The sequence below is a fragment of the Eubalaena glacialis genome, chromosome 7 (genome assembly GCF_028564815.1).
Source record: "Eubalaena glacialis isolate mEubGla1 chromosome 7, mEubGla1.1.hap2.+ XY, whole genome shotgun sequence".
Classification (NCBI taxonomy): domain Eukaryota; kingdom Metazoa; phylum Chordata; class Mammalia; order Artiodactyla; family Balaenidae; genus Eubalaena; species Eubalaena glacialis.
The window spans coordinates 94,582,052-94,609,361 of record NC_083722.1 but is presented as its reverse complement, the minus strand read 5'-3'; the positions used below and the strand labels follow the sequence as shown (position 1 = coordinate 94,609,361).

General features: G+C 47.6%; 1 protein-coding gene across 1 annotated transcript in view; it reads left to right on the top strand.

The window, feature by feature from the left end:
• The window catches only part of RYBP (RING1 and YY1 binding protein), a 70,140-nt gene extending 65,230 nt beyond the window's left edge, over positions 1-4,910 (top strand). Inside the window, exons 3-5 of the mRNA XM_061197154.1 lie at positions 3,532-3,708; positions 3,803-3,901; positions 4,340-4,910. Coding sequence (XP_061053137.1) covers positions 3,532-3,708; positions 3,803-3,901; positions 4,340-4,592 — 529 coding nt within the window. The 3' untranslated portion in view covers positions 4,593-4,910. The remainder of the gene's footprint in view (positions 1-3,531; positions 3,709-3,802; positions 3,902-4,339) is intronic.
• The last annotated feature ends 22,400 nt before the right edge of the window (positions 4,911-27,310 follow it).

The following is a 27,310-nucleotide window of genomic DNA, read 5'->3' as shown; positions in this document are numbered from 1 at the left end:
TGATCCCAGTGAGCCTTGGGTCCTTTTCATTTGTGAAGTTTCAGTATGGTTGCCCATTAGAGAGGAGGAACACTTTCACCATTCTAGTCAGACATCATTTTCTTAGGAACAAGTGAGGACATCGGCGCGGTTGTGCACACGTGCTGCATTTAAGGAGTTGCCGCTTATGTTACCGTGTGTGTGTGTGTGTGTGTATACTGTCCTACAGATACTGGATTGTGGTGCATGCACTGAAGAATTCTGAGGGTTTGCTTGCCTTGCTGAAATGTTAGAGAGTGGTCATCCGCGGGAGGAGTATGAGACAGGCACCTGGCCTGTTGCCCACGCTGTGCCCATGGCCTCGGCGAGCTGCCTGCGAGGGGATAATCCATCTTGGATCAGCACGGCGTCTGGGTGGTTGAGAGCTGCTTGCAGGTGCACCACGCGCCTGCCATTAGGGGCTGTTTGTGAGGCGAGGGTGACGTCCTTTCCTCTCTGCTCTTCCCTAGCTCTCTGTTGTGCTGGTAGTGCCAGCTGCTCAGCAACCCAGGTACCACTTCTGATGTCCATCGTTGCAGGATCTCTCCTTTCATCTGTCACTTCCATATTCTGCCAATAATCCCCCAGTACCTAGCATCCCTCCCGTCTCAGAAGAAAGTGTCTCTGTTCCTTTCCCAGCACTTTTTTTTTTAATTTTTGAATTTTATTTATTTTTTTATACAGCAGGTTCTCATTAGTCATCAGTTTTTTACACATCAGTGTATACATGTCAATCCCAATCCCAGCGCTTTTCTTGATTGTATTCTTTCCTTGACCTCAGCACCACAGTTCTCAAAAGGGTTCCTGTTGGCCGCCTCTAGATTATTCCTCTGACATCCTGTAATTCCTTCATCTTTGCAGCCCTGATTGCGTGTGGCTTGCTCTCCTGAAAGTCGGCAGTTGACTTCTTGGTCACCAAAGCTTGGGCCCTTTTCTCAGTCCTTATCCTACTTTGTCTTTCTCTGAAATTTTCGTTTATTCTTTATTCATCCAGTAGGTAATTTTATTGGGTACCTGGTACTGTGCTGAATGCCATAGTGAGAAGGATGATTAAGACACGGTCGTTCCATTCCGGAGTGTACATTTGATTGGCAGTTACAGTGCTAACTGACATCACGGAACTCTGTAGGACATGCTAGAGTGAGACAGGCCCCCCCTAACTCAGACTGGGTGGGCCTGGTGATGGGGCTGGGGGAGGTTTCTCTGGGGCAAGCGTCTGGTGTGCCACGTGCCGTTGGTTCTTCTCGCTGTTGAAGGTGGTCTTGGACTGGTGTCCAGTTGTCCTCTCTTGTCAGACTTCCATGCAGTGAAGTACACATACTGGCTTAATTGAAAGTCTCCCTCAAGGTGTAGTTTTTTCATAAAGTTTTATTCAGTTAGTTAGTTAGTTTTCACTTGGCTGAGTTATTTCATTTTGACACCTGAGTATTGGTTAGTATATGACAATTTGTTTAAACTCTGATTTAAACTGCTTGGTAATCCCTGTAGACTGCTGGTTTGTGTCCCCTGTGAGTACTTGTGAAATAGTTTGTAGTGGTGATTATCTTCTCTGTAAGTATTAACAGATACACGTTCTCTTTGAAAGAGTAGAATGTGTTAGAATGGCTGCTGCTGCCTTTGTTAGACCTGTAAAGAAAGAATGTTACCTTTCACCTTTCACTTGAGGGGCGGGGGTTTAGAGTTTTTTTTATTTTTATTTTTATTTATATTTGGCTGTGTTGGGTCTTCGTTTCTGTGCGAGGGCTTTCTCTAGTTGCGGCAAGCGGGGGCCACTCTTCATCGCGGTACACGGGCCTCTCACTGTCGTGGCCTCTCTTGTTGCGGAGCACAGGCTCCAGACGCGCAGGCTCAGTAGTTGTGGCTCACGGGCTTAGTTGCTCCGCGGCATGTGGGATCTTCCCAGACCAGGGCTCGAACCCATGTCCCCTGCATTAGCAGACAGATTCTCAACCACTCTGCCACCAGGGAAGCCCCGGTTTAGAGTATTAAGTACCTTCCTCCCTTTGTCTCGGGGCACTTCACATCTTTGAATCCCTTGCTCAGTGGCACGTGAGGCTGCTTGTGGTCCAGCCTGAGGTGACCGTACCTGTTGTGGGCTTCATCGTATGCCGCCGTAACCAAGGCCTGTGGTTGCTGGAGACCGTTAGGAAACTTGCTCTGGGATTGCTCCTTTGTTGGTGTGCTTTCTGCAAAGCCACACTATTGTGGAACCAGCACTGAGACACTCAGAACAAACCCAGTGACTTCCCCTAGCAGGCTGGCCTTGATGAAGTCAAGGAGTAGGTGTCTGTCCCCTCCTTGTCCTGTATTTCTTCTTCGCCACATCACACCTCCTCCCAAGAGGCGCTTCAATAACTGTGCTTAACTTAGGAGCCAGCGTGTCCTGTATCTAGCAACTCTTTTTGTTTGTTTTCTTGAAAAAAAAAATGGCGGAATTATTTAAGAAAGAAACTTTTGTTTTGTTTTTCGTAGGCTTTTTTTAAATTTTTTTCCATTTCCGTTCTTCCACCACTGGCTCCCTCATTGATGAGGCAGACCTTGTCTGTCCAGTTATTTTTCTCTGGCCAGTGCCTCCATCGTTGGGAACAGAGGGGGATGTAGGGTCTGAAGGGGATCATTACATCATGGCAGGTGGTTGCTTCACCTCATTAATGACCCACTTAGATACGTGTTTTCTACCTTGTACTTGGAGAATTTATTATATTGTAAATGTCGATCTAGATGCTAATGTCTTTGAAAATTAATATTGTATAGAAATAGTGCCTAGGTTTTCCTTTGTCCCTTTACCATTTGGGTCCGAATGGTTATGCATTGTGAGAAGCGTTTGGCACCGTTTAGAATTTGTAAACAATAGTGTTAAGAGCCAGTGTCAGTTGGAGACTGGTGCAGACATAATGGTTGATGGCACAATGAATGTATCACTTGTCTAAGATTTTTTTGTAGTGACTGTCTTCACCCCCTTGGAAGCTCGTATGAACCACAGTTACCTTTTATTGCTCTATACGTGTTGTCTGTGCCAGTCGCAGAGCAGCAGGGGAGCAGACCAAGTCGGAATAATTAGATTGAGGAGTGAATGTCACACTTCTAATTTCATTCTCTTTTCAAAGGATTACCAGTGTCCATTTAATAAAATGAGATTAACCCTCTGCAGCAGGAGTATTTGAAAGCTGTCAGTCAGTATAATCTTGACAGCTCGAAAGAAGTAGTGTTCTCAGCACTCTTAGAAGCAGCGCCATGTTTTATTGGCTGAAAGTCTTGACTGCGCAGGGATGTGTATGTTTGTGTGAGCACATGTGTTTATGTCATTAAAGGTAGATGTACGGAGAGTGGATTTGAAAGAGGAAAAGTTTTATGGACTTAACCGTACTATCTGGAAATAATAAACACCATATAATTTACTTTGAGTTGCCAGATACCAGTAATAAAATACCTAAAAATTATGAGACCAAAATTTTAAAATTAAAGAAACAGTTAAAAAGCAAATAATGAGACATCTTTTCTTGAATGTTTTAGAAAACCTCGGATCAATTCTCAGCTGGTGGCACAGCAAGTGGCCCAACAGTATGCCACTCCACCACCCCCTAAAAAGGAGAAGAAGGAGAAGGTTGAAAAACAAGACAAAGAGAAACCCGAGAAAGATAAAGAAATTAGTCCTAGTGTTACCAAGAAAAATACCAACAAAAAAACAAAGTAAGTTCTTGGGTAACTCAGTACAGTACTATATTATTTTGCAGGTGAATCAAAGATGTCTTTTAAATGCCTCTTTTTCTGTCTCCCCATTTAGACCAAAGTCCGATATTCTGAAAGATCCTCCTAGCGAAGCGAACAGTATACAGTCTGCAAATGCTACAACAAAGACCAGTGAAACGAATCACACCTCAAGGTATTTGAAACTAGAGTGGAATACCACGTCGCTGCCCTGATTCACCTGCTCATAATCAAGAGTCAGGGGTGCTTTTGTGCCTGTGGGTTTGTAGGCTAAGAAGGGGTGGGGTGAAGATCTGGGGGGGTGGGACTGTTAACTTTCAAAATACATGCACATAGATATGAGCTGCTTTTATATGACTGAGTCCAAAACAGGAGAAAGATAAATTGATCATAATTTTGCAGTGGTCCGAAGCTTTGCTAACTGGTGGCGGTTTCGTTTCTTGCTACGCTTAGTCAGCAGACCTGGTAGTAAGCGCTGGTATCCGTGCTGGCGTTTTAGATTCATTGCCGCAGCGACATGCAGTCTGTGTGTGTGGCGGGGTGACGTTGGGCCCGAAGTCCTTTGCATCCGTAGCCGATTTCATGGGCTCTTCCCCTGTGGTGTTGCTTTCAGGCCCCGGCTGAAAAACGTGGACAGGAGCACCGCACAGCAGTTGGCAGTGACTGTGGGCAACGTCACCGTCATTATCACAGACTTTAAGGAAAAGACTCGCTCCTCCTCGACCTCCTCATCCACAGTGACCTCCAGTGCAGGGTCAGAACAGCAGAACCAGAGCAGCTCGGGGTCGGAGAGCACAGACAAGGGCTCCTCCCGCTCCTCCACGCCAAAGGGCGACATGTCAGCAGTGAATGATGAATCTTTCTGAAATTGCACATGGAGTTGTGAAAACTATGAATCAGGGTATGAAATTCACATCCTCCACCTGCCCATGCCGCTCGCACCCCTGGAGAATCTTCTGTGGACATCGACCTCTTAGTGATGCTGCCAGGATAATTTCTGCTTGCCATGGGCATCTGGCCCCCAAGGAATTTCGCACCCTGACGATTACTCTTGACACTTTTATGTATTCCATTGTTTTATATGATTTTCCTAACAATCATTTATAATTGGATGTGCTCCTGAATCTACTTTTTATATAAAAAAAAAAAAATCTGCTGTGCACAATTTTCCATGTACATTACAACTGGTTTTTGTTTTTGTTTTGTTGGGGGGGAGTGGGGTGGGAGGGGGAGGGAGCTTTTATTTATTGTGTTCACAGACTCCATCCTTTCAGCATATCCTTTTAAGTTTAGTTCTTTCTTCCAGTTATACTATGTACTATCAGTTTTGATATAACTATATATATATAAATATAAAATTATATATAAAGGGTTATTTGAAACCAATCCATGGCAACGCTGGTGCTTGATACACTGTGAAGTGAATTCAACATTGAACAGTTACAGATCTGGGACGGTCCCTTCTATGAAAGTGCTGAAATTAAGTTAAAATCAGTCTTATGTGAAGTATGTTCCAACCCACGTGGGAACTTGACTCTCTCATCTGTCTAAAGAGTACTGGACGATAGAAAAATATATATTTTTTAAACAATGTGATCTCAAATTAAAGACTGCTCCAGATAGCCTGCATTTGCGATGGAACAACTGACAAATCACAAGTGGTTTAGTTGGGAGGGCTTTGATCAGTCAAAAGTAACGAAACTAGCTCCAGAATGCCAAGTATTCGTGTAAATTACGGTTACATGTTAACATTGCTGTTCTTACATAAGCATTCATGAAAATGTGGTATTCTGTAACTCGAATTCCATCCATTTTCCAGACCTCTCCTCATGTCTGAGGTAAATTGATAAATTGTCTCTTAGTTTTAGGATTCAAACTGTCTAACCTGTATTTTTGGTCCATACAAGAAGCAAATCCCTGTCTCCACTTTGCATGTGGCGTTTTGTTTAATCGAACTTTGTTTGCCTCACTTCCCCTCGTTTCCCTTACCCTACCCATTCAGTTGTGAGAATTCTTTTTTCTTTCCTAAAATCTAGTCTTGTTGTTTTACTGAACAAAGGTTATCAACCAGTACATGCAGTCCCCACATGGAGCTTTTCAGTGTTGGGAGACGTGTCTCAATTCCCTGCTGTGGGAAGGAACTCAGTGGTGAATAAATGGTTGAAGTGCTGGCAGCCAGAGTTGCAGGGAAAGCTCCTACTTCCTGCGAGCCTGTGATCTTTTTCTTCCTCAAGATAAAGATAGCTTGAGTAAACTCTCTTTTAAAGAAGATTCTTTTCACTCTCTCTTTTTTAAAACTGTCTTGCAAAAACAAACAAAAAAAGGGGGGGGAAAAAGACCGCTAATATGAATCCACCCCTCCTCATTTTAAAAATGTTCTGTTTTGCTTTGTTTAGATTTAGGGTCTGTCTTCTCTTTGACTCTTACATTCATATCCGCAGAGTTCATAGACTTGAGAGTCATTTCAAGCATGGGAACTTGATGTCACCTTCCTTTATTTGACGGTACTTCCGGGAGGGCAGCAGATTAGTAATGAAACACCGCATTTTGGTGTGAAAAACCTGGTCTGCTTAAGAATAGAAGTAACTTCTGTCTGTGGAGGCAACAAGTAAACAGAAAAATTAACAGCTTGATTTGAGTAGCCAACAGGAAGGCTCCTTTCACATTTACATTAAAACTATTCCTTAGTCACTAATGTACCATCATTTAAATTCTGTTCTCAAAGGTATAGATGATAAAGCAGTGCCATTTGTTGCTGTGGTCCTGTTCTCAAATGCATGGACAATGTTCCCCCTCTTTTTAAAATACTGCTTGTATCTGGGATGCAAGCTATACTTACCTTTTTAAATACATTTTTAAAGTATTTATTAATGAACCAAAGGATATCAGATGCTTTCTATAAGCATCAGGATATAGAATACATAGTGATTTGACTATGAATTTTAAATCCACATTTTAATATTAGTGGAGTATTGCAAAGACATTCCTTCTAAAGTTTTAATATTCCTTTTATTAAGGGTCTCAGGGAGGGTGAATTACTCAGCCATATTTATTTTCCAGAGGTGTAAGGAATTGCTAAGTTTTTTAATTAACTTTTTAAAAAAATTTAAACGTCACCAAACTCATGTGGGTTGCACTGCTTTTGGAACCAGTAAGTGTTGGTTTGCACTTTGTTCAGAAACACTGTGTACTTTTTCAAAATTAGTTTCATGTAAAGTGATTGGACCCCGAGATTAGTGGGAAAAGCTGGTTCACCAGCTACTCAGAGGCTGCTAATTGATTCATTGCCAATGTCTTGGTTTTTCAGTTTTGCCTCCGTGATAAATTAAAGAATGGGGAGGGGTGAAGGAAGGGAGGATTGCTTTAGAACAGGTGAGAGGATGAAATGGCCGTTTTGGTAGAAACTGCAGCGCACGGTGGGACTGCTCTCAGCAATCAGATGTTCTTGGGCCCATCCTTTAGCTGCTGTTGTGTATTCTGTTATGGTGGTGAGGTGGTAGGTACTTTAGGCTTTTGATTTCCGAAATTGATGACATCCCTCAGGCATGTATTCTGGAAATGGAATTCCTGTAACTTTCTGCATTTGCAGTCTGCCCTACAATTAGTAGGCAGTGTGTGAAAACACTAGTGTAGATGATAAAGATACCTATTAAAAGAGGACCAGAAATACTTGGTATTCAGCGGCACAGTAAGCAGGTTATAAAAACGAAACAAACAAAAGCACAGTGTTAACGCTTGCAAGTTTCCATTTGTTTTAATACCACACAATTCTTCACACTCGTGCGTGCGCGCGCGCACAGAGCTTATCTGACCTGCTCTGCTTGAGTCATGCAGTTCAAAAAATAATAATAGTAATAATAAGGTAAAGGCATCTTGACACCCACAAAAAATTTTAATCAAAATCTTTCAGTTTCAATCTGGATATTCAAAACATTGGCAGAAGCTTCTGTGAGTTTAGTTCCACTAAGATGTTTCACCTGCCTTATCAAGACCATTCTCAGTCTACTTTTTTAAGCTACCGTATCTTAAATTATTGAAAATTTATTAATTGCTGAATATATAATAACCTTTGCTTGTATGTAACCGAAAATGGTTTAAGAGCCAACATTTAGAGTATGACAATGGAGCTGAACAGTTTTTAATGCGCAAGCAGTTCTGTTCTTGTGTATGACTTGTAACCTTAATTTACTGTGTAAAGATGGTTACATTATTTCCTTAGCTTTGTTTGTTGGAGACAAATAGAGAATGCTTGTTAAGTATGTCAAAACATAATCTTACCTTGTGAATTTTTGTTAATGTATTATACGAGCTATATTTTTCATTTGCCCAGAAAGACAGCTTGTATAACGCTTTTGGAAGTTCCTGCTCTGTAACGTCTTTAGAGCTGACAGTCTGTTAGGTTTGTTTTTTTCCTTCATGCTAAAGTGTCAGTGATTTTGTGAACTGGTCAGAAATTCACAGGTGTTAAATGTTTGGGGGAAATTTATATTGGACACTGCTCTTTGTCTAGCAAATAAAAGATGTTAATATATTCCTGTTACTGGCATGTGCACGACTATGTTATTAGAAGCCACTTTATCGTTTTCCTGCTTTAAATAGAAATGTCTATTTATGAATTCTGCTTGTAGTTTTTTCACAAATAAAATAGTAAAATTTACATTGAAATCTTTATTTTTGTCTGTGTAGACTTTAGCCCGTAGGAAAAGTTAACTTTTTGTACTCAGATTTTTCACTTGTGTAATATTTCCAGTAGAACAGGAGGCCAAGAACTTGAGTTTATCAGATGCTGAAGTTGACTGGGGTGTCTCAGTGCACGGGTCAGAGCTGCAGCAGAAAATATAATGGAACCAAAGAATGGCCGAACTTTGGAAGAAAGCGAGCTAGTGTCTGTAAATGCATCCTTTGAGGTAGGTTGCAATGATTTAAGGAAGGAAGTGGAGATGATGGGTAACGATTAATTCAGTGCATGACTGAAAACCCTCAGAAGACAACCCGTTTCTGGCCAACTGCAGTTAGGTAAATTGTGACTCTGATGTAAGGGAAATGCAGTGTCAAACCTAAAAGCCCCACAAGCAAAGCCGGCTTATTGCCCCGTGCTAGGGAGACTGCTGCCGAGACAGTCACTTCCAAAGAATGTGGAAGTCACTTACAGCACTTGAAAGAGTCATCTGTGATTACTGTTCTTTGGCCTGAGTCTGCACTTGAACTAGCACGGAGAGGAGGAGAGTATAAATGGTGCAGGACTGTAATTGGAAAATGGGTTTGTCCTGGTAAAAGAAAACTTAGCAAACTTCATTCTTTTTTGTCTTTGCTCCTGGCTCCTCGGGAGTCTTGGAAAGGACCTGGAAGGATCGAAGAGCAGGGAGCAAGTGGTGTCTCTGATGTTTCCCAGGGCTCTCAGATAAGTGATGGGCTGTACCTCGACCCGTCAGCTTTCCTTGATACCTGAGGAGTCCTTTTTGAGGGTCCCTGCTGCCAGTGGCACTGGCACCACCTTTTGAGGAGAACGGAGGCTGCTTCCCACACCAGATGGAGGTGTACAGCAAGATGTTGGCCCCTACAGTGAAAGTGCAAGGATGTCTTTTAGGAAGAGTGGATTCCTTCCGGTTGTGAAGATGAGAAGGGAGGTGAAGGCTTCTTCCCTCATGTCTTTAGCTAAACCCCAGCCTTGATACCACATGTCCAGACCCCTACTGAGGAATACTGTGGCCGGGGTGTGACACCATTGAGGTAAGAAGCTCTTGCTGAATTAATCTTGGTCAAGGGTAGGATGATGTGTTCAGCCGGGAAGTAACCAGGCCGTGCTCTGCTTTCCTTGTCCTGTAACATGGAAACAAGGGCAGCGAGGAGAAGAAGAGGGCTCTCAGGGAGGCCCTGCATCTGTTTCATCCTTGACCTCCCAGCAGTTCTGAAGCGCTCCTCTGAAATTTTAACATCATAGCAAGGAAAGCTTCAGAGCCATTGTCATGTTAGGCTTAAAAACTCTTGATCAAGGTCTTGTTTGTTAATCATCAAGAGAAGCCAGGTTCTAATCTGGCTGCCCTTAATGACGTTTGTCAGGAAAGGACAGCCTTCATCCTGGCAGCCTGGGCTCTGTAGGCGCAGTGGAAATGAACCACTGAATACTGCAGGGAAGGCTCTGATTTTTCTAAAAAAGATCGTAGGCCATGTCTGGAGAGATTGAAGGGAGGGGGCTCAGATCTGGGTAGACCCTAGAGTGAAAGTAGGCATCCAGCTGTTGTGTTCTGTCTGGTCAACCTGCCTTCTCTCCAGGCATAAACCGCAAGGCTGGGGCGGAAGCCAGCTGTAAGGCATCCAGTGCCCGGTTACACATCCACCGTGGTTCTGAAAAACAGCGAATGGGGTAGAGTGTGTGGAGACAAGGGCACGGGCTGAAATTGGCCCATTCCTGCAGGTGCTTTTGACCTGGACCACCCACCCTGTTCTCCCCACCTCGAGCTTGTGCCAGGCATCACAGATCGATCACAGTACTGTTTTTCAGCTGAGTTCAGCCTCTGAAACCTCAACACAGCTCTCCAGGCATCCTTACCCGACGTTCCTGTGAGGCAAAACTCATTTGCCCTTCCTGCCCTGGACCAAACCCACCCAAAGCAATCGGGGAACCCTACAAGGCAGTTTTGAATCAACCGTTCAGTTGTGGAGCACTTGCTGGAGCCATAGGGATTCCAAGCAGTAGGCAGCTGAGAGGCTTGAGGGAGTCAGGAAAGAAGAGAACAAAATATCCAACACCAACTCTTAACACAGTTCACAACGGGACCAGAGGAGGAGGCCGACCTTGAGCACTGTCGCTTTGAGTGCCAGATCAGCGGCCCGCCATGTAGGCTGGACCAGGACCTGCCCAGGCTGTCACAGCGGTTCTGCCAACTCGGGGACTCTCAGATGACAGGGCAGAACACCAAACGGATGTGATTCCTGGAAACAGGATACACCTTTGGAGCCAGAACTGGGTGAGACTCCCACCTCCACCTGACTGGGTGACCTTGGGCAAGTCAGCCTCCTCAGGCTCATTTTCCTCACTTCTGAAGCAAACTTCTCCTGCCCTGTCCTCTGCTCCCAGGGGCCATGGGCCAGTGGCCCCGTCGTTGGTTGCATTTTGCTATGTTTCTAATAATGGAGAGCACAACTTTTCCCGAACGTTCATTCTGATGCTTCACTGATGTTAACACCAGGAATGAATGAGAAGGGTTTGTTTTGTTTTGTGATTGTCTTGTTTTTGAATATTTCCTTTATCTATCTGTCTGTCTTTCTCTCTATCTGCCACTTCCCACCATGGAGGCCACATTTGGAACCACAGTAGCTTTGCAAGGGGATTGCTCATCTCACCTTCAGGTACCAATTAGTTGCAGAGATAGGACCATTCAGAGCTGTAAACCGGAACTGCCACCACAGAAGAGGGAAGGTTCTGGCGCTGTAATTGCAGATGGGGAAATCCTCCTGGAACATCTGCGTGCCAGCACCGTGGCCTTGGCGGGGTGCCGGCTCCCCTCCCTGTGGGGTTGTCCACCGTCACTTACCAGGGAGGATTTAACAGTCTGCTCCGGCTGTCAGCCGTGCTTTTGGATCCTCTCTCATCTTAGCCACACTTCTGCTTAAGTGAGTCGTTCTTGACTCCCTGGACACCAGAAGCCTTTCTTCCTGACAGCAGGTGAGATGCTGGCAGCCTCTCGGCGGGGACCATCCACTTCAGTGCCTGCGAAAATCCCCACCGCCCAGCGACCCAGACATCTGAAGATTTTGCTTAAGAGAGTCGGCTGCCACTGGAGGGAGGTGTGCTGGGCTGGCGGGCCCAGCGTGAGCCCCGCTCTGCCGGAGCCGGGCCCCCCCGCTCCCGGGCACCGCTGCCTGGGAAAGGCTGGTGCTGCTGGAGGGGAGTGAGGGGCGGGGGCAGGCCGCCTGGCACACAGGAGGAGCGAAATTGACAAGATCGATTCCGGAAGCCTAGGGGGTGGTGACATACTACTTCAGCGTGAATTTTCACAGTAAAACGCAGGACCTCAAAGAAATTTCACATTCTCCGTATACTCTGCTGCCTTGACGGGTGCTTCTGTTGAAAAGTTTGAGGAAGCCTGCTATTTTCCTGCTCCCAACCGCACAGAGCTTAGTCTGAAGAGGGGATGGAGAAGGCGGTAAATATATATTTGACAAGGCGTGGGTTCCAAGGCCCTGCTACGGGCGTTTTCTAGTCTCTGGCAGTCGGCAGATAGAGCCAGGGCCTTCTCTCACACATCCGCCTGAGTTCCTCTAAAAAGCCTGGCACTCAACCACGTGAAAGCCGGCCCGTAACTTCTCTCTGTTCTTAGCCGGTCTCTGCTGCTGTGAAGCCATCCCCCCTCACAAAGCCCAGCATTGACTCTGCTGCTGTCTGGTGGTAAAGGACATAGTCCCAGGACAGCGGCTAGCCGATATCCTCACCCCCTTCCCCACTCCTCCCCGCAAGGAAGGTTCTGGCTTCGCCTTACAATTCTCGTGGAGAACAGGCTCTCCCACTCCAGGGCCACCAGTCCTGCCGGGAGCTTGCATCCCAAGAAGCAGCAGGCCCTGTGGGAGGAGCCGGGATGGTGGCCAGCCTCCCACCGTCATGTTGGAAGACTTAACATTTTATTTCCTGAGTTTTGTTTGGATGGCTTGGCTGCTTTTCTCTTTATTTGTCAGATGTCAGCCCACCCTGGAAATGACAGTCTCATCTGGCCTCCCACTAAACCACTGCTGTGGACCATACACAAACAGAACTGTCCTTACGTCTTGACAACCCTCACTCTGTCACAAAGGGCACAGCCAGCCCGAGCCCAGGCCTGTCTGATCAGAAGGGCCGTAAGTGAATATAAGAGCAATAACATCTCCCAGTTATGCAGTAAAGACCCTTAATGTCCTTGAATGATGAAAGGGAGGCAAGCATCCTTGTGCTTTGCCTGATTCCTCAAGCTTTCAGCTCGGAACTTGAATGTGATGGCTGCACCTCGGTCATCTCGGCCTATGAGGTCACCTTAAGGATGGAAGCTACACAGTAAGGATAACAAGAGCTGAAAGATAGCAGCCCGGATGCCCTGCCCAGCTCCTGACCTCTCACAGGTGAGACATAAACTTCTCTTTTATTTAAGCCATTCTGTATTAGTTAGGGTTCTCCAGAGAAAAGAACCAATAGGAGATGTACAGTTGACCCTTGAACAACACGAGAGGGTTAGGGATGCAGACCTCCTCCCCATGCAGTAAAAAATCCAAGTATAACTCACAGTCGGTCCTCTGTATCTGTGGTTCTGCATCTGCAGATTCAACCGACCAGAGAGTCAACCAATTGCAGATCGTGTAGTGTTGTTGTATCTATTTATTGAAAAAAATCCGCATATAAGTGCACCTGACTAGTTCAAACCGTGTTGTTCAAGGGTCAACTGTAGATAGATAGATAGATAGATAGATAGATAGATAGATAGATAGATAGATAGATAGATGAGAGATATGTATATCTATATATATCTACCTATCTAGAGAGAGAGATTTTTTATAGAAATTGGCTCACATGGTTATGGAGACCAAGAAGTCCCACAATCTGCCATCTGCCAGCTGGAGAAACAGAAAAACTGGTGACTTGATTCAGTCTGAGTCTAAAGGCCTGAGAATTCGGGGGCTGATTGTGTAGATCACCTCAGTCCTCCTCTTTCTTGCTTTACTCCCTCATTTTGGCGGAGCTCATCCTCCAGTAGCTTCCTGAGAAAGAGTGTATGTGTAGGAGGCATATTCTTTGAGTCCTTTCCAGACCAATGACATGTTTATTCTTCCTTCACACCTGCCTGGCACAATCGCTGGGTTGGAAGTCATTTTCCTTCCTCACAGCCTGGTGATCTGATGCTCATGAGAAGCCTAAAGCCCTCTGGTTCCTGACCTGTGCATGGGACCGATTTTTTCTCTCTAGACACTTAAAGAACTTTTCTGTGTCCCCAGCGCGCTGATATTTCATGGCTGTGCTCTTTGGTGTGGGTCTCTTTTCACCACTCTGCCGAATGCCCAGTGGACCCTCTCAATCCCCAAATTCAAGTCATTCAGTGTTCAGAAATTTCCTTGAAATATTTTGCTTATGACTTCCGTTCATTTACTCTCCGTTTTCTTGCTGGAACTCCTGTTATTCAGATATTCAGAGAATCACCTCCTGTGATTTTCTTGTGATTTCTCTTTTGTGTTCTATCTTTTTATGTTCTTGTTTTTCTTAGAAAGAAACATCCTCATGCTATGGGTTGAATTATGTCCCCACAAAAGATGTGGATAACCCCGGTGTCTGTGAATGTGGCCTTATCTGGAAATAAGGTCTTTGCAGAGGATTGGGTTAAAATGAGGTCAGTAGGATGGGCCATAATCCAATATGACTGGTGTCTTTATAAAAGGGGAAATTTGGACATAGAGACAGACATGCACATAGGGAGAATGCCACATGGAAATGAAGGCAGAGATTGGAGTGATGCTTCTACAAGCCAAGAAATGCCAAAGGTTGCCAGCAAACCAGCAGAAGTGAGGAGGAAGGCAAGAAACAGACTCTCCCTTGACAGTCCTCAGAAAGACCCAACCCTTGCCAACTTCTTCATTTTGGACTTGCAGCCTCCAGAACTGTGAGACAATACGTTTATGTAGCTTTAAGCCACCCAGTTTGTGGTACTTTATTACAGCAGCTCCCGGAAACTAGTGCATCTCATCTTTGCCTTCCAGTTCTTCTATTAAGCTCATGTCTTCTGTCATGTTTCTGATTTCCAAGAGCCTTTTGTTGTTGTTGTTGTTCTCTGTATATTTTCTTTTTGTCACATCCTCTTCTTATATCATGCCTGTAGTATATTCTCTCATCTCTCTGAGAAAATTAATGACGATTTAAAGTTTTTTTCCCCAGAAGTAGTCTCTATTGTTAAGGTCCTTGTTTTATGCCCGGTTAAAGGCTTTCCTCAGGTGTCTCCTGTTGAAGAGGGGCGGGCTGAAAGGCTGAAACACCAAACCGAGAGCAGAGCTTGTTATCTGTTGAGGGATGTGCTGGGGCTGCTTTTTGGGAAACGCTGAATGTAAATGTCTTTAGGTCTGCCCACCTCAGGAGTCTCAGACCCTTCCAAATTCCTGTCTGGAAGTAAAGACCGACCGGGAACAGTCTGGGGCCTCAGTCTCCATCAGGTAAAGCCATGCATCGTCTGCTTCACCTTCTTGGGGGAGTAAACCTTCATTCTAGGGTGGAGTCGGGGAGGAACGGGCACCCTGCCTCCAGGAGTGAGAGGTGGGCCCAGCGAGCCCATCTGGGAAACCACCCACTTCTTTAACAGCTTTAACCAGTTCTCCTTATTCAGTCAGCCCTACCCTTCACCTCGACTTCTAGAGTTACATGAGGAACAAATTCCTGACCTTTTGAAAGATTTGGTTGATTGGTGGTTTTTACAACTTGGCTTAAGATTTGGCTTTCTTAAGGCAGTGGCTATCTACCCATCTATTTCCCAGCTTAAAATCTTTTCTTATTGTTGTCTCCTCTTCATTCTCCCAGACTTGTGTTTGTTTGTTTGTTTTGTTTTTCGGGTTTTTGTTTTTGTTTTTTTGCTGAAACAAAAAACCAGCCAAACAAAAAATACCCCCCTCCCCCAAACCCTAACCAAAACCTCAACCCTAGTTTAGATGGTACGCCAAGAGGGAACAAAATGATATGTGTGTACAATGCTCCATCTCTATGCGAAAGCCTCAAGGTCTCTTTTTAAAACTAACTTTTACCTTCATGATGAAAACACTCAACAAACTAGGAAAGGAAGACAACTTCCTCAACCCGATAACACTCAGTACTGGCCAGGCAGAGAGTGTAGGCGGTGGGTGGTACCACCCCACCTGCTACAAGGAGATTTCCAGGCATGGCTGGAGAGAAGTGAATTTGGGAAGGCTGCAAAGGGCTCATGGTGAGCAGGGAAGCTCACTGGCACGGCTAATGGTGGGGAAGGGCTGAGCCTTGGTGCTGGGGGCCTGCTCCCTACTGCACCGTTCCAGTTCTCGCTAGGCAAATGAGGCCTCTCCGGCTTCCTCGAGGCTGAGGAATGCCATGTGGTATGCATTACCTGCCAAGTAACAGGCCATTTACCTTCCCCAAGGCCAGGAGCAAACAGACCTAATTGATGTAGCCACTGGGATATTGTATGTCTCTCACTGTGGTCCCAGAACTGGAGACCCTCTTCCTTTTGCAACCAGGATAACATGTTGAAAACATGGTGGTCTTCAGTCTCAATGGAAAAAGCAACAAAACCACATTTTAGACGGTTTGGCGGGGGGGGGTTTGAAGTGGTTTCTGGTTAATCCCAGCTGCATCAGGCCATCTGAGAGGTTGGCTACAGCTGGGGGCTGCTAGAATGAGGAAACGATTTCACTAAGCTGGCCTGCGTCTGCATTTCCAAATGTGGAGTTCAAGGATTCATCTTGGAGAAAATGAAACAGAAGCTTCCAACAAAGGGTTCTTGGAAGTCGGTTTGTAATTAACCTTTCTGTGTAACGTGAGATTTCTCAACTAAATGGAGGGGAGAAAAAATAGATTCAATTTTAATAATTAACAGATACTTGTAAACAGCAGTTCCAGTGTGCTTTATAGAGTATTGATTACCGTATGCTGCGGGTACTGGTCGAGAGGCACGTCTCTGGTCCAGTCTATCTCTTTCCTTTAATTCGGGTTTTCTCCTGTACTTGACAAACGGGTTGGGCCTGGCCTGGCTCTGTGTGGGAACGGCTGCACAGCTTCTGGCGCCCGGGGCCCCGGTTCCAGTGTCTGCCCTCATTTAATCTGTGACCTCGCGGACTTGTCTCCAAGCCATAATTGAACTCCCATTTGATCCATTTGACCTCAGTTTCCCCCAGAGCCGATTCCCTGGGGACAGTGTGCTCTGGGGACCCGACAGGCTGTAGGAGTTGCCACCTGCGCCCTCCTGGGCAGAATGCGGCCTCCGGACAAGTCTTATTTGGCCCCCAGGAGTTGAAAAGTGTTGTTGCATGTGGATGCCATTTGTGCTGTATTAGCTTGCTAGGGCTGCCGTAATAAAGTACCCCAGACCGGGTGGATTAACAATAGAAATCTCACAGTTCCTCGGGGTTGCAAAACCAATGTCAAGGTATTGACAGCATTTCCTCCAAGGTCTGTGAGGGAAGAGCCTGTTCCTGGCCTGTCTCCTTGCCTTGCAGGTGGCCGTCTTCTCCCAGTGTCTCTTTGTGTCATCTTCCCTCAATGTGTGTCAGTCCCTCTGTGTCCAGATTTCCCCTTTTTATAAAGACACCAGTCATACTGGGTTAGGACCAGCCTAACAACTTCATTTTAACTTCATCATCTGCAAGGACTCTGTCTCCTAATAAGGTCACATTCTGAGGTCCTGGGGGTACAATTCAACACATGAATTTTGAGCGGACACAATTCAACTCCTAAGGATGCCATGGTGCTTCATTTGCCGTGATCCTGTCTATCCACTGGTGCCTCTTACTGGGTGCCGCTCACTAAGTACATTCCTTCCTGGCTTCTGTACGCTTTTGGGTATTGTGCCCCTGCCCTCATTTAGAAGTTCGTTCGTTCATTCATTCATTCATTCATTCATTCATTCTCATGTGTTTAATCGAACATAACACTGCTTACTTTGAAAGATTGCTGAGGGAATTCCCTGGCAGTCCACCGGTTAGGACTTGGCGCTTTCACAGCCAGGGCCTGGGTTCGATCCCTGGTCGGGGAGCTAAGATCCCACGAGCCATGTGGCGTGACCAAAAAAAAAAGATTCCTGAGAAAATGAAATAACATATTTACATTTTTAGCTTCATGTCTGACACATAGTAGGTACTCAACTGCATTGATTCATCCATGCATTTACCGATATTTATTAAGCAGCCCTAAGGCCAGAAATGGGGCTGGGCTGAGCCTGGAAAGCCAGGTAAGGTACCTGCCCCGATGAGCTTAGAGGAGGGCAGACTTGATCCAGTAGCCCCAGGAGAAGTGTGTGAACCAACACTGGTGAGTGCTCTGTTAAGCTGGGGGTCCCAGGCAACCTGGGGCTGGAGCAGAAAGAGGGGCAGGAAGGCACAGATGGGCTCACAGGGCAGGCCTGCAGAGCCTGTGGCCCACGGGAAGACAGCTGAGCTTCCTCCTGGCGTCCCGGGTGATGCTGTTGGTAGTTTTTCAGCAGAGGTTGACAGAATCAAAGTTGTGCTGAGGGGATCAGGTTGGACTGGGGCAAGAAGGGATTCCGGGAGAGGTCCTGGCAAGCTGCAGCAGGCGCCCCGAGGGGAGAGACAGGAGCTGGGCCTGGAGGGTGGTGGTAGAGACAGGGAGAGGCGTTCGGCTTTGAGAGGTGAGGGGTAGAGTTGGCAGGACGTGGGGATGGGTGGGTGGGTGGGTGGGCGTGGGAGGGAGGAACCAAGAGGGACTGGCTTGCAGAGCCGGCTGGGGGGGGTGGCTTCCCTCTGAGAGAAGCAAGAGGGTCTGGTTGGTGGTGAGATGTTGCATTTGAGGCAGAGGAGTCTCGACTCGATAAAGCATGAAGTGATTGTCAACCGTGTGCTCGCTCGTTCCACAGCTATTTATGGAGTGCTCGTTCACGGCGGGAACAGTGCTGGGTGTCAGGGATACCGCAGTAAACAATGCAGAGCCTTATCCAGTGGACGTTCTCATGGGGAGATAGACAACAAGCATGGGAGCACATAGATAATAAGGTCCTTCCAGACTGTGATAAGGAAATGCAGCCGGGCGAGGCGAGGGGAGAGGTTAGGGGCTACCTAAGTTGGAGTGGACAGGAAAGGCCTCTCTGAAGAGGTGATATTTGAGCTGAAGCCTGCATGGTGAGAATGAGCCAGCTATGGAAGAACCTGGGGAAGTTCTTGGTGGGCACAGCATGTGCAAAGGCCCGGAGGAGGGAGAGGAAGCCTCAAAATGAGGTTGGAGTGAAAACCAGGGGCCAGGTCGCTCAGGGAATTACAGGCTAAAGGAAGGCACTCATACTTTCCCTGGGACTGTGGAAAGCCAAGAAGCCTTGAAGCAAGAGAGGGCCAAATTGAAGAAAGCCAAAGAGGAATTCTAGGGACCCTGCCCCTACGTTTCTCGTTTCGTTCAACTTGGTTTGAATTGTTTTTGTCACTTGCCAAACTGTCTTGATGAACACATCAGGGAAGAAGAATCCTTCTGGGGGGGCATGTGTCAGGGTCCGAGAAACACAGAATGTCAGAGCTGGATGGGGCCGCAGAGCTGAGCTGGGATAGGCGAGTGCAGACAGCTCCCCTGGAGACTGAGGGGCGCCAAGACCCAGGCCGCTATTATCTGCAACAGCTGCCCTGTCATCGGTTTTTCACGTGAGGGTCTGCGTGCTCGTTCACCCGTGCTGTCCTTGCCTGAAACAGTTTGGAAACCACTGAGCCAAGTGTGTGATGGGGAAACTTTTACAGATGGGGAAACTGAGGCTCAGGGAGATTAGTGAGTGCCTGAGCGACACAGCTGGGAAGAGGTCGTTCCAAGAGTGGGAAGCAGGTATGCAGCCCCTTATTCCAGGGCTCTTTGCAGTGGAGAAGGCCGACTGCCACAGAAGCCCGGGGTGGGGATTTTGCTCTGAGGGCACAAGGCTATAGCTTGGAGGATGCCCTTCCTGGATGTGGCCAGCCAGGGGCTTGGAGGAGCTGCAGCTTTGGATACATCCCTTCCCAAAGAGGACCGGGACCATACACCCAGGACCAGGCAGTGCAGCCTAAAATAGGGATTTGGGGCATAAGCTTCGGAATCAGGGCTGAGTGCAAGTCCTGGAACTGCCCCTGGCTTTCTGTGGGATGTGGGCACATGACTTAAAATCTCTGAGTCTCAGTTTCCTCATCTGGGATAAAATGTGCAGCAGCCCGGCAGGATGTGGTGAGAACAAAGTGAGCCTGCACACCGAGCATGTAATATGGCGCCTGGCACCCGGCAAGCCCTGAATTAGCTCCTGCTCAGCTACCACCGCTTCACCACCTTCATCCAAGGCTCACGCTGCAGGGCCGGGGACAGGAGGCCCCCAAAGGCAGAGCCTGAAGAGGGCTGGACCAAGGCTGGTCTGTCAATTGGCATGAAAATCCCACCTCACGGGAAATTTCCGATGGAAAGGAAGCGTGGGAGTTTGATGTTTTCCCACTTAAAGGAATTGTGACTTCTCCTCCTGCCGTGGCTCTTTCTCATGGATCAAAGTTGCAGCAAATGCTGTCGCTGTTCTCAAGTATCTGTTTTATTTTTGTTTGTGTGATGAACGATCAAAATAAATAGACTGTGTGATTTCAAGGAACTAAAACAAAAAGAGAAAAACCTGCCTTGTCACGTTCTAGATTCTTCTTCTGCCAGGTTCAGGCACAGGGGGCTTCTTGTTAGGGGCACAGACATGCTTATTGCATGATGTTCCCAAGGCTCAGAGGAGCAGACTCAACCTTCAAATGCATCTTTACTCCTGTTGTAATTTAAAAATAAAGTAAATAGAAAGCTAACATTTATTGAGCTGTTTTAGTGCACCAGAACTGTGTTTTATACATATCCTCTTGATCAGCTCCCCTCCAAAGCTAAGGATTAGTCTTATTCCCTTTTACAGATTAGACAGGTAAGGCTAAGAGAGCGCAAATGACTTGTCCAAGGTCATGCAGAGACCCTGGAGGGAGGGTAGGGCAGCTGCAGAGCTCCAAAAAAGATGCTGAAACTCTTTCTGGCCTTTGTGCCAGTTGAAATATGATGTTGTGTTAAAATCTGGTGGCTGTGCCTTTCTGGGTTCCCAGGGCATCTGGGCAGAATACAGACTGGCCACAGCTCAGAGTACTAAGGCCCTGAAAAACTGTTTACTTCAAAGAATAGTGGTCTCCCTCAACATAAAACCTCCTAAACTTTCAAAGTGTGATAGTCAGATTTTGCTATGATAATGCTGCATGACAAACAACTCCCTTCAAATCTCAGGAGCTTACAGCAATAGCCACACATGGGTCTTGCTCTTGGGTCTATGGCCTTCTGGGGTAGCTCTGCTTTAGGCTTTGGGTCTATGATCAGGTATGTTCCAGGTGTTTCTTTGTTCTGGAATAAGTGGTTACCCAGAGGATGTCTCATGGTAAATGGCAGAAGCACAGAAGACCAAGTGAAATGAAGCAAACACATTTAAAACCTCTACTCGCACACACTCACTTACACTGTGCTGACCAAAGGCAGTCAAATGGCCACACACACCATCAATGTGGGGAGATGTACAATGCACTTCTTCTACCAATCCCATCTGCCATTCAAAGGCGACTGACACCAAGGCCATCTTGCCTTGCTGCAGTGGGCAAAGGCTTTGCCTCTTCTTTCTATGAGGATAAGGCTGGAGATTTCCCAAAGGAAATTTACCAAAGACTGAAGGAGGAAACAGAGAGGCTATAGTGGATGTCTGTTGGTTCTACTTGCCAAGAATCCATTCTGCTAGTAAGTGGTTCTCGATTTCCCTTTGGTGAGTCACTTGCCTCATTCTCAGTCTCTGTGATTTGGGGGTAGGGATACTGTCCTCACCTGCCAACTTCAGGGGTGGACACCTGATCCATTTCTGGCCAGTGGGAATACTGCATCCCCTTAACCAAATGATTGGTTCTGGGCTGGTCATGTGACCCAAGCTGGGTCAATGAAACTGATATGCAGGACTTGTGCTAGAACTATTAGAACAGAGTGTCATGTTTCCAGAGATTCCGTGAAGTAGAGTAGAAGACTGAAGCCTTGGGTAGTCATCTTTGTACCTCTGGTACTGTAAGGTGAAGCTAACACTGAGGAAAAGAAGGCCAAAGGATGAGACAGAATTGTGAGAACATTGTTTGAGCATCTGGATCCAGCTGTGCCTGAAAGCCCTAAACTCCACAATAAATTCTTTTGGGGAACGGAAGTGGGCTTAAGCCATTTTGAATTGGACCATTGTCCCTTGCAATTGAAAACACCTTACTAGTTCAGAACTAGAGCTAAATGTGGTAGAGTGAGATGGCTAAGACCAGCCTTGGGTTCAGATCCTAGCCTTGCCACTGAGAGCTGTGTGGCCTTGTCGAGCCTCAGCCTCCTCATCTGTAAAATGGGAATAGTAATACTCAGTTTGATGATTGTTGTGCTGCTAAACTATATAAAACAGGTTGTCTGGGTTTGGCAAGTTGTAGGTACTCAGTGAATGGTCGATGTTATTAAAACCAGAGGATTCAGAAGTAGGCTTCCTGTCCTCCCTGGGCCAGCGTCCAGCCTCACAGTTTGTTTGTCCGCAGATCCCGCAAGTCACACGACAGCCCTTCCTGTCGCCCGTGGGAGGATGGGGTTGGCATGGGCTCTGAGCTCTGGCAGCTGCACCCTCTCTCCGAGAACCTGCCTCTCGCCCGTCCTCCTGGCCCGTCCTCCCAGCCTATCCTCCCGACCTAGCCTCCCAGTCTGTCCTCCCGGCCCGTCCTCCTGGCCCAGAGGGCTCAGCGTCTTGGAAATGCTGCTGTCCCAGCCCCACAGACCCGCCCTGGCTCTGCCTGGGGGGAGTCCTCTCCCTCTCCAGAACCACAGGCTCTTAGAGACGGGGAACTAGGGAGCCTGGGAAGTCCTGCTTTGGTGGAGGGAAGATGGAGGCTCTCAAGGCTCTTCTAGAGCCAGGAAGCGCACACCCAGAATCCGGACCCTGTTCTCCGTCACCGCCCTGCTCCCCACCCTCAGCTCCTTCCCTGAGAGGGAAGCTGTGGGACTTTGTCAGCACGTCCCCACATAGGGGTCACTGACAATTTTAGGGCACATGCCAGTGAAGGTTTTTAATTTTAGCAGCTTTGTATTTAGTTGGGTAATGATCCCCACCTGCCCCTTCCACAGGAGAAAGCCAGTTCGACAGGAGAAGGGTTCCTGTCTGCTTCATCCCTACCGTGTTTCCAGAGCCTTGAATACGGCCCAAGACATAGTCAGCGCTTCATAAATGTTTTGTTGACTGAATCAGGGAATAACAGGGTGGAGTGAATACATGGCCAGCGGTGCTGGTTCTCCCCACTCAGAGCCCAAGTTCTCTCTGGAAATCCATTTGAGTAGGACAATCTTAGGTCAGTTTGAAGATAAATATTAAGGGATGTGGAGCAAGCAGCGTGTGTGGGTGGAGGTGGCAACAGCGGTCAGGTGGAGACTGGGTGCCTGGATTGAAGCAATGCCGGGTGACTCAGACCCCACGTCCCTTCTAGCGAAATACTCTGTGATTCTTTGTGGGCTGAAGCAAGAAGGGAGCCTGCCTCTCCCAGGTGTGTTAGTTTCCTGTGGCTGTCTTAACTAATTAACCACAACCTGGCTGGCTTACAGCTACCGAAATGTATTTTCTCCCAGTTCTGGGGGCTGGATATCTGAAATCAAGGTGTGGGCAGGGCCACACTCCCTTTGAAGGTTCAGGCGAGGATCCTCCCTCCCCTCGTTCAGCTTCTGGTGGCTCCAGGTGCTTTGGGGCACGTGGCCCCGGCACTCCAACCCCGGCCTCTGTCTTCACATGGCCTTCTCCTGTGTGTGTGTGTTTTCCTCTCTGCTGTCTCTGAAAAGGATACTTGCCATGGGATTTAGGACCTACCCTGGTAATCTGGGGTGATCCCATCTTGAGCTCCTTCACTACGTCTGCAAACACCCTTTCCCCCAAGGTTCCGGGGGTGAGGACTGGGACCTATCGTTTTGGTGGCCACTGTTCAACCTATGACACCTGGGGTCTGGACCCTGTTGAGCACCAACCGCAGTCCTGCAGTGTCACCTTCTCCAGAGAAGCCCAGCTATGTCCCAGAGCCTCTCGGGTGACAATCTTGGGGACATTTGGTAGGGTCTGAGTGAGGAGTAGCGGACTCCTTCCTGGGGCGGGGCTACCCGAGGGGGGCCACCATGGGGCCTGGCCAGCAGTTCTGAAGGAGGAGGAAGGGAGTTGGGCTGGGAGGATTTAGTCCCCGGGGACTTCACTGAGGGCAGGGATCTGCCCATCCACCTCTCTGGAGTGGACTAGTCCCTCTGCAGACGTTTGTGAATGTGGCTTTCTGAATGCTTGTGGGAAGGAAGAAAGGATGGGCGCATCCTCTGCGTGAGGAATGTGGCTCGGGAGTCCCACAGGCCTGGACGCTAACATGTCAGTGCTGCTGTCACTCAGCAAACATTCGTAGGTCACCTACTGGGTGCCAGGCAGTGGAGAGAGAACGCTGAACCACACAGAGACAGTGCAGCCCTCGCGGGGCTGGCAGCCGGCAAAAAAGAGAGTAGAAGTGAACCTACAGATAAAACGATGACAAGCTTTTATCCCTGCCAGCCAGGAAGCAGACTGAGTGTGGAGATAGAGCATAACTAGAGGGGAGGCCTTTCAGAGGAAGTGGAATTTGAACTAGGACTTAAAGCTGGGAAAAGCATTCCAGACAAGGGAACAGCATGTGCAAATGTCCTGAGATTAGAAAGAGCCCGGCACATTAGATAAACGGAAAACTGTCCGGTAGGTTGCAATGTAACCTATGGGGGCGAGAGGGGAGGAGGTTAGCAGGAGCCAAATCCTGCTGGGCCTGTGGCCTGTGGGAGGAAATTTGGATTTTATTCAAAAGATTTTAAACAGGTTGTGTCGTGACGAGTGAGCTTTCTGAAGGATCCCTGTGGGGAACGGGCCGAGAATAACAGGGCAGGGGTTGGTAACCTTTCTCTGTAAAGGTCCAGAGAGTAAATATTTTGGACTTTGGGGGCCATCAAATCTCTGTCGTGACTTAACAGCTCTGCTGTCGTATAGCACATAAAGCAGCCAGAAGCAACTTGTAAGCAACCAGGTGTGGCTGTGTCCCAACAAAACTTGATAGAAACAGGCAGCAGGGCTTCCCTGGTGGTGCAGTGGTTAAGAATCCGCCTGCCAATGCAGGGGACACGGGTTCGAGCCCTGGTCCGGGAAGATCCCACATGCCGCGGGGCAACTAAGCCCGTGAGCCACAGCTACTGAGCCTGTGCTCTAGAGCCCACGAGCCACAACTACTGAGCCCGCGAGCCACAACTACTGAAGCCCATGCGCCTAGAGCCTGTGCTCTGCAACAAGAAAAGCCACTGCAATGAGGAGCCTGTGCACCACAACGAAGAGTAACCCCCGCTCGCCGTAACTAGAGAAAGCCCGCGCACAGCAATGAAGACCCAACACAACCAAAAATAAATAATAAATTTATTTTTTTAAAAAAACAGGCAACAGCTGGACTGGCCTGCAGGCAGTGGTTTGCTGATTCCTGTTGCAGGGGGACCAGCGTGGAAATGAGAAGAACACTGTGGCTCTGAGCAAGTGACTTGACCTCCCCAAGCCTTAGTTGTCTCATCTGTAGAATGGGCACACCTTACCTCAAAGAAACACTTGTGAAATATCTGAGTATTAATGGAGAGAAAGGGCTGAGCGCAGAGCCTGGGCTCGTGGTTGGAGCTGGACACATGGTGGCCACGCACCAGCGGCTGCCCTCTTACCTCATGGAACCAGGGTGGTTGAATGTGTAAAGCAAAGGCTTGAAAGCATGGGGTCAGTAGCGTTAACCACCTGCTGGTCCTCGTGGTGCTTCAGTGGCTGATTGAAATGCTTGCGTATGGAATTGCATGAACCTGGCGGTGCCATAGATTAGAGCCTCTTCAGTGGGGACCACATTCCTTTTGCATGTTTTCCTCCCTTTTCCTCAGTGTGGCATCACTCACCTGCCACGGCCAGCTCCTGTCATTCTCTTCCCCCTTTGGGGAGATATCTTTGTAGCCACAGCTGCCACTACACTGCCCCTCTGGGCTGCAGATGGGGTTTAATTACATAATCCTTGTTTATACCTTCCCGTGCCTTTTTTTTCCCCCTCTCTCATCATGGGAGATTTCTAGACTTCTCTTTCTGGCGGCTTGGTTGGAAAGAAACTACGGAGAAAGGTAAGGGTCTGTTTTTCTTGAAAATCCTGGCTGGGGAAGGGGGAGGTAAGACAGAAAAGTGTTTGGGAGAGTCTGGGAGAGCCCCTTTACCTTCTCCTTCTGGCCGATCTGGGGGAACGGTTCAGGAGAGACAGGGAGGCTCATGTGGGGCCTTTTCCACCATGTTTCCCCTTGTTGGGGGTCATTACCATGGGCACTGACATTGGAGAGCAGGTACTTCAGGGGAGGGCGGGGCTCCTCCTGAGGTACTGCTGGGGGGGACCCTGTCGTGAAACTCAGAGAGGCAGAGGCGAGAAGGATGCACAGAGAGGCAGGGAATGTGGCCAGGACGTCAGGGCAGGAAAATGGGTGGTCCCCAAACCCAGAGAGAGAGAGAGAGATGACAGATGGATGAATAGAGCAGTAGATAGATAGATAGATAGATAGATAGATAGATAGATAGATAGATAGATAGGTAGATGATAGATAGGTACATCGACACGTAGGTACTTAGATATAGAGCACGCCTTCTCTATGCAATCAAGTGAGAGCCATTCATTCGACAACAAAGACGGCTCGAGCACCAGCAACGTTCTGGGCATTGTCTGGCACTGATTACACTGTGCCGGGTGAAACAGGCATGCTCCCTGCTCTCACAGTACCCTCAGTCTGTTGTGAAATCTAATGCCCTGGGCCAACAGAAACTATTTTTATTCCTCTGGTTATTTCCTAGGGTGAATCACCCAGCAGCCCACAATTACCATCATCAACCAGGAGAAGGCAGAGGGCAGGGCCTGATGGCCTGGTATCTATGCAAGTGAATTTTAAGAGGCTGACAGGCATCCTTGAGCCAAACCGTGAAAGTATGGGAGCCAGACCCACCTAGGTTCAGATCCCTAGCTTTGCCCCTTAGTAGCTGTGTGATCTTGGGCAAGTCACTTTACCTCTCTGAACTTCAGGTGCCCCATTTGTTTATTTGTTATTGTAGGTGCTGAGGATATAGCAGTGAACAAGGCAGACAAAATCCCAGTCTTTGTGCAGTTTACATTCTTGTTGGAGGAGACAATAAACAAATACGTGAATTTCTAATATACCAGCTGGTGATGAGTGGAATGGAGAAAAGCAAGGCAGGGTAGAGGAATGAGGAGTACCAGGATGTAGGTGAGGCGTTTCATTTGAGCACTTGAAGTGGGTGCAGGAATGAGCCAAATGGCTATCTGGGGGAAAAGCATGCCACGCAATGAAAAAAGCAAGGGCAGAGGCCCTGAGGTCAAGAGAGACTTTCAAATGTGATTAAATTAATGATTTTGAGATGGGAGATTCCCCAGGTGAGTCCAGTGTAATCACGAGGGTCGTCATTAAGAGGGAGGCAGGAGATTGGAGGGATAGAAGGCAGCGTGAAAAGGCAAGTAAGAGGTTTGCGTGATCAAAGGAAGGGCCACAAGCTGGGGAAGGTAGCTGGCCTCTAGAAACGCAAAAAGACAAAGAACCAATTTCTCCACTGAAGACTTCAGAAGGAGCTCAGTCCTGCTGACACCTTGATTTTCTTTCGACCTCAGACCTCCAGAACTGTAAGAGAATACATTTGTGTTGTTTTAAGCTATCACGTTTGTGGCAATTTCTAACAGCGTCCAGAGGAAATGAATCTAAGAAGTAGCTCCTTTCTTCTTTGGTCAAATGGAACAGTGATAGCCCCTGCCTGAGGGGCCGTAGAATTGGGGGTGCGGGGAA